General features: G+C 37.9%; 1 protein-coding gene across 1 annotated transcript; it reads left to right on the top strand.

Moving 5' to 3' along the window:
• The first annotated feature begins 3,822 nt into the window (after positions 1-3,822).
• On the top strand, positions 3,823-4,258 carry LOC108481085 (uncharacterized mitochondrial protein AtMg00860-like). The gene is made up of 2 exons (XM_017784256.1): positions 3,823-4,131; positions 4,244-4,258. The coding sequence occupies exons 1-2, from the start codon at positions 3,823-3,825 to the stop codon at positions 4,256-4,258; spliced, it is 324 nt and encodes a 107-aa protein (XP_017639745.1).
• The last annotated feature ends 2,928 nt before the right edge of the window (positions 4,259-7,186 follow it).

The raw sequence follows: 7,186 nt of genomic DNA, 5'->3' as shown, positions 1-7,186 counted from the left end.
AGTTGGTCTAATTTCTTATAAAAGAGACTGTGGAAGCAAAGAAATTTCCTATAAAGAGATATTTAAAGTTGTGTGGGACGAAAGGTCGAATGACTCAAAATCCCTGCTCGCTTTTTGGAAAATCATTATAATTTGTACAAAATGGTTATAAGATAAGATTTATATGCTTAGACTCCTTAATGAGTCTAGTTTCAAATGAAATCAAATAGAACACATTATGAATTCTTTACAATGAAAAATTTGATTCGTAGTGAAGATTGGTCAGATTAGTCAAACAGTGAAACAGGGGAAACTTTAAGAAAAATCTGGTATTGATTGGCCAAACCTAAAATTTTGAAAATTTTGATGGATGGAAGATATATGAGTCTATATTCAGGGAAAATTAACGGCAATTTATTTTGAGTTTTGTAGCTCCAGTTATAAATAATTTAGTGACTATTGCTCAGGAAAATAGCTTGTGGTGAATATGTGAATTTGTTGTAAACATTGATCAAACTATTTGAGTTGCTTATAAGCTATGGCTGAAATTGATGTACAAGATAAATATATATATGTGTGATATGTATATGTGGTAAAGCCGAATGGCTAATGTGAAATGTATATGTGATATGTATATGTGGTAAGGCCGAATGGCTAATGTGAAATATATATAAGATATGTATATGTTGTAAAGCCGAATGGCTAATGTGAAATATGTGTGATATGTATATGTGGTAAAGCCGAATGGCTAATGTGAAATATATATGAGATATGTATATGTGGTAAAGCCGAATGGCTAATGTGAAATATATGTGTGATATGTATATGTGGTAAAGCCGAATGGCTAATGTGAAATATATATAAGATATGTATATGTGGTAAAGCCGAATGGCTAATGTGAAATATGTATGAGATATGTATATGTGGTAAAGCCGAATGGCTAATGTGAAATATATATAAGATATGTATATGTGGTAAAGCCGAATGGCTAATGTGAAATATGTATGAGATATGTATATGTGGTAAAGCCGAATGGCTAATGTGAAATATGTATAAGATATGTATATGTGGTAAAGCCGAATGGCTAATGTGAAATATATGTGTGATATGTAGATGTGGTAAAGCTGAATGGCGAATGTGAAATATGTATGAGATATGTATATGTGGTAAAGCCGAATGCCTAATGTGAAATATGTATGAGATATGTATATGTGGTAAAGCCGAATGGCTAATGTGAAATATATATAAGATATGTATATATGGTAAAGCCGAATGGCTAATGTGAAATATATGTGTGATATGTAGATATGGTAAAGCCGAATGGCGAATGTGAAATATGTATGAGATATGTATATGTGGTAAAGCCGAATGGCTAATGTGAAATATATATGAGATATGTATATGTGGTAAAGCCGAATGGCTAATGTGAAATATATGTGTGATATGTATATGTGGTAAAGCCGAATGGCTAATGTGAAATATATATGAGATATGTATATGTCGTAAAGCTGAATGGCGAATGTGAAAAATGTATGAGATATGAATATGTGGTAAAGCCGAATGGCTAATGTGAATGTTGTAACATGCGATTAAATGTACATGAAACTTGGAGATTATGTCCGGGTAAGACCCGATGACTACGTGTGGAGATTATGTCCGGGTAAGACCCGATGACTACGTGTGGAGATTATGTCCGGGTAAGACTTCGTAATAAGAATTGCTTATAAATATATTCAATGCGAAAGGTTAAACAGGTATGTACTCCAAGTTTATATATGATGCATACGAGAGCAATCTATGGGTCTATTCCTATGATTATGTGACATTGGATTAGTGTGAGAGGTTATGTGAAATCATACGATATATCTATGTCACATGAGCTCACTTTTATGTGAGAGTTTATCCGCCTATTGTATATGATGAGATGTGCATATTCGATAAAGGGATGGTATGCCCGAAGGAAGAGTGAAATAAAAATACGAACAACTATGTTATAATTTGATTGTTATCTGTTGACACTACTTAAAACTTACTAAGCATTGTAATGCTTACTCTGTTTACTCTGTTTCCTCTGTCTTATAGGTCTCATTGCGAAGCTATAGGCTCGGGGATCGTCAGCAACTAGTCACACTATCACTATCCACCGCTTGTTACTGCTATGTTTAGAATTATTTTATGGCATGTATAGAAAAGACTAGTGGCAGAAGAATATTTTTGGTTAATGTATATAAGCCATGCGAAAATGGCATCTTTTGAATGTTTACTTAGTGAAGTTTAAATTTTACCTTTGGTCGTGCTTAGTACTTATTTAAATGAACGATCTTTAATTCAAGAAAAGTTCAAAATTTTCTTTGTTCGACGTGAGTTACAAGTCCGTAATGCCCTTACCTATTTCGCGGCGATTTACGGGATAGGGTGTTACAGATAATTAGAAACCAGATCGAGAGTGTTCACGGAGGCCCGATTAGATGAAAGCTACATGTTTGGGTACTATACAGCCACCGAGGGGTGTTCAGCAGCCACCGAGAGGCTTTGGTCAGGCCAAAGGTGGTAATGGTTTGGGCCGTGGTCAGAAGGCACCGGGCAGAGGTACTAGTCATACCGAGGCAAGGCAGGCAGCTCTGGTTTATACTACACGTCACCGAGAGGATGGAGATGCTCTGGATGTTATCATAGGTACGTTCTTTATCTACAATGTACCTTATGCTCCACTGATAGATATAGGATCTACTCATTCCTATATAGCTTGTACTATGTCTGAGACTTTGGGTATCTTGGTTGAGAGCACTACAAGTGAGGTTATTGTACTGAGTCCTTTGGGGCAGTTGGCGAGGGTAAATAAACTGTTCAGAGATGTTCCTTTGGAGGTTCAAGGGGTTATCTTTTTGGCAGATTTGATGGAACTCCCTTTTGGAGAATTTAATTTAATACTGGGAATAGATTGGCTGGTTAAACATCGAGCAAGTTTGGATTGTGCCACAAAGCGGGTTGTACTGAAAACTGTGGAGGAGGACGACGTAGTTGTAGTTGGGGAAAGTCAAAATTATTTTTTGAATGTGATTTCTGCATTAAGGGCCGAGAAGATGGTTCGTAAGGGTTGTAAGGCGTACATTGCCTACATTAGTGTTTCAGATTATTGGGTTTCTTCTGTTAAAGATATAAGAACGGTTAAAGACTTTTCAGATGTGTTTCTTGATGAGCTACTTAGGTTACCTCCAAACCATGAAGTTGAGTTTAGGATTGAGCTCCTGCCTAGTACAGCTCTGATGTCCATTGCCCCTTATAGAATGGTACTGAAAGAGCTTGAGGAACTTAAAGCTTAGATTCAAGAGTTGTTAGATCGTGGGTTCATCCACCCTAGTGTGTCTCCGTGGGGAGCACCAGTTTTGTTTGTGAAAAAGAAGGATGGATCTATGCGTATGTGCATTGATTATCGACAATTGAAAAAATTGACCATTAAGAATATGTACCCCCTACCAAGGATTGATGATTTGTTTGACCAGTTTCCAGGAGCTTCAGTTTTCTCTAAGATTGATCTTCGATCTGAGTACCATCAACAAGATAGTGTTTAGGACTCGTTATGGTTATTATGAGTTTCTAGTGGTGTCGTTTGGACTGACAAATGCACTAGCGGCTTTTATGGATCTGATGAACCGAGTGTTCCAACCCTATCTAAATCAGTTCATAGTGGTTTTTATTGACGACATCCTAGTGTATTCAAGGACTAAGGATGAACATGATGAACATTTTCGAGTAATTCTACAGATTCTGAGAGAGAAACAACTGTATGCCAAGTTTAATAAATGTGAGTTCTGGTTACGAGAGGTAACATTTTTGGGCTATATGGTATCTGCTAAAGGGATTAGGGCTGATCCTCGAAATATTGAGGCCGTTTTGGAATGGAAGCCATCTAAGACTGTATCTGAGATCTGCAATTTTCTGGGGCTAGCAGGGTATTATCGGCGATTTGTAGAGGGATTTTCACTAATTGTAGCACCTTTAACTAAGCTGTTACGTAAGGGTGTGCCATTTAACTGGACTGATACGCAGAAAGAGAGCTTTGAGAGGCTCATGAAGGTACTGACTGATGCCTCTGTCTTGATACAACCAGATTCTGTGAAAGAGTTCACTGTCTATAGCAATGCATCACATGTTGGTTTGGGATGTGTGTTAAAGCAAGAGGGTAAGGTAGTAGCATATGCATCTCGATAATTGAAGATTCATGAAGCTAATTATCTGACGCATGACTTGGAGTTGGTTGCAGTGGTATTCACACTAAAAATTTGGAGGCATTACCTGTACAGTGAGAATGTATCATTTACACTAATCACAAGAGCCTTAAATATCTCCTTACTCAAAAGGAGCTAAATCTTAGGTAGCCTAGATGGATTGAGCTGCTTAAAAACTATGACTGTACGATTGAATACCATCCTCGTAAGGTCAATGTGGTGGCAGACGCACTGAGTCGTAGAGCTATGACTGATCTGAGGGTGATGTTTGCTCACCTCAGTTTATTTGATGATGGTAGCTTGTTGGCCGAACTCCAAGTTAAACCGATGTGGATTGAGCAGATTAAGGGTAAATAGTTGGGAGACGAGTCATTGGGTTTTCATTTTCGACAGGTTGAGAGTGGGGATACTGTGGATTTTGAATTGAATAGCGAAGGGGTGCTCTATTTTCGTGAGAGAATTTGTGTACTGAAGGATACTGACTTGAGGCAGTCTTGTAACACCCCTTACCCGTATCCAACACCGGGATAGGGTTCGAGGCGTTACCAGGACTTTACATTTGTATCACACTATTTGGGATCGCCAATTTTTGCTTAAATTTAAAACCTTTTAACCATGAATATCTTGTCCCTTACATGGGCCTTCAAGGCCTATAACATACTTAGGGGCAGTGCGGGATTAATTCATGCACATTCGAAAAAAACCTTGGTGTCCTTAGAAAATTTTTCTTATCTTAAAGTGTCACACGCCTGTGTAGATGGGCCGTGTGGTCACATACGCCAGTGTGACTTGGGACATGCCCATGCCCTTCAGCCGTGGGGAACACTAACTTATCAACACGGCCATAGCACACGCCCGTTCTGCCTGCCCATGGACAACACTGTCTTTTAGACACGGTAAGTACACATGCCTGTGTGGCCTACCCGTGTGCACCATTGATTTAGAATTTTAAGTGTAGGGGACACAAGGCCATAGCCCACACCCATGGGAAGGAACCGTGTGTCACACATGGCCTAGACACACGCCCGTGTGTCTGACCATGTGGACCCTAATAGGCTATTTTCCAAGCCTTTGGTCACCCTTTCTACCATCTATACTTAAGGGTTATCAATTTTTGAAACCAAACATGACTACGCATTTGTAAATCTTTGATAAATCTTATTGTATGGAAACCTCATATCCTTAGATTTATACATGAAAGGTTATTTCCCATTTAGTGTTTATGGGTTTCTATGTGACTTTAATTCATCCAAAATTGGCTCGTTCATGCAACTCATTGCCAATTGGTAACAACCCATCACATGTAAATAAAATCATGCATAGATTCATAGGTTATAGTCTACTTCAATTAAGCCAATTTCCATGGCCATATACAAAGAAATAAACATATTTTTACATGCCTTCATTTGGCAAAGCAAATGACACATATAACAAAATACTCAAAACCCTATACATGCCATTGAACAAAATAGAAATGTCTATATACCAAAGCTGGGCTTGTTGATAGTGTGCTGACTCTCCTATCGTCTTCCAATCTTTACGAGACTTTGAGCTCTGAAAAATAGGGAAAAGTAAGGGGGTAAGCATGTAAATGCTTAGTAAGCTCGAATAACAGGAAAGTAGACTTACCAAACATTTAACATGCATCCATGATAGATAAGGAAACCAACAATTATGAAATGGTTCCCTATTACATGCACTCAATCAATAAGTTAGTTACATAATCAAACATCATATAACTTAACTAGATGAGCTCATCATTCAACATCTCATTTACACAAACATCCCATGTTAATCTCGTTGAGTTTCTAGGAAATCTCGATGGAATACCCATTAACCGTCAATTCATACGAATGATCATTCCATATATGCACTCCCGTGAACCTCACTTCTTATGGCAGGATTACCAGTCCAGGCTAAATCCCCCATTTTATGAACTCATAAGGTGATGTCGAGATTACCAGTCCAGGCTAAATCCCTTATAGACATACACCCTTACTGAGCTCAGATTTGAATTACCAGTCCAGGCTAAATTCAGACCCTAATCGGGCTAAATCCATAATGCACACATATTCTTCAGGAGGCTCGATCATTCAAGGAACACCCGTCCAAGCTAGATCCTTTTCATAATTGAGATCAACGGATTACCTGTCCGGGCTAAATCCTTACTGCAACACATGCAGGATCTCAAAATCACATGTAATTACGGGTTACCATTGAATTCCCTTTGTCAACCTCAACCGAGACATTTTTCAAATGTTACCATCAAATATGCATTTCTATGATATTTCATGCCAATAATTAATGCAATCATCATGCATTTATAAATCATACAATTATGCATAATAGGGGTTTACTTTAAGTTATTCGAACTAAACTGGTATTTGTTTCGGAGCTGTGTTTCGGTTATTCTGAAACCTTACGTTTACCTTGATCGACCTCCGAAATTTGTTCCTCGGGGTCTATAATAACAAAATTATATCATTAATACCCCAAATTATACATTACAAATCTAATTCTCACCCCAGTCCAAATGACCGTTTTGCCCCTAACCTTTGACATTTTTACGATTTAGTCCCTAGGCTCGTATAATGAAACACATGCACTTTCTATCTTACCCAAGCCTAGCTGAACACTTTCCTCACTTATGGAAGCCCACATTTCCCATTATTTTCTCATTTCTACCACACATTTTACAACTTTTACAAAATGGTCCCTACAAGGGTTTTTCATGAAAATCACCTAGGAAAAGATGTTTAACACACGTTCAAATTTCATATTCCTCCATAATCCATCAAAATACAAGCAAATCATGCATGGGTAAATTTTTAAACATGAACCCTAGCATGAAATATGGGTAGAAATGAAGAGAACAAGCTACCGGGATTCTAAAAATACAAAGAACATTAAAAACGGGGCTTGGGAGCACTTACTATTGAGCTTGAAATGTTTGAAAACCCTAGATATGGTGACAAGAG

This window comes from Gossypium arboreum, chromosome 13 (genome assembly GCF_025698485.1).
Source record: "Gossypium arboreum isolate Shixiya-1 chromosome 13, ASM2569848v2, whole genome shotgun sequence".
Lineage (NCBI taxonomy): Eukaryota > Viridiplantae > Streptophyta > Magnoliopsida > Malvales > Malvaceae > Gossypium > Gossypium arboreum.
This window is presented reverse-complemented; position numbering and strand designations above follow the sequence as displayed.

Excerpts from the sequence above, each read along its gene's own strand:
- LOC108481085 (XM_017784256.1), top strand. The coding sequence starts at position 3,823 with ATGGTATCTGCTAAAGGGATTAGGGCTGATCCTCGAAATATTGAGGCC.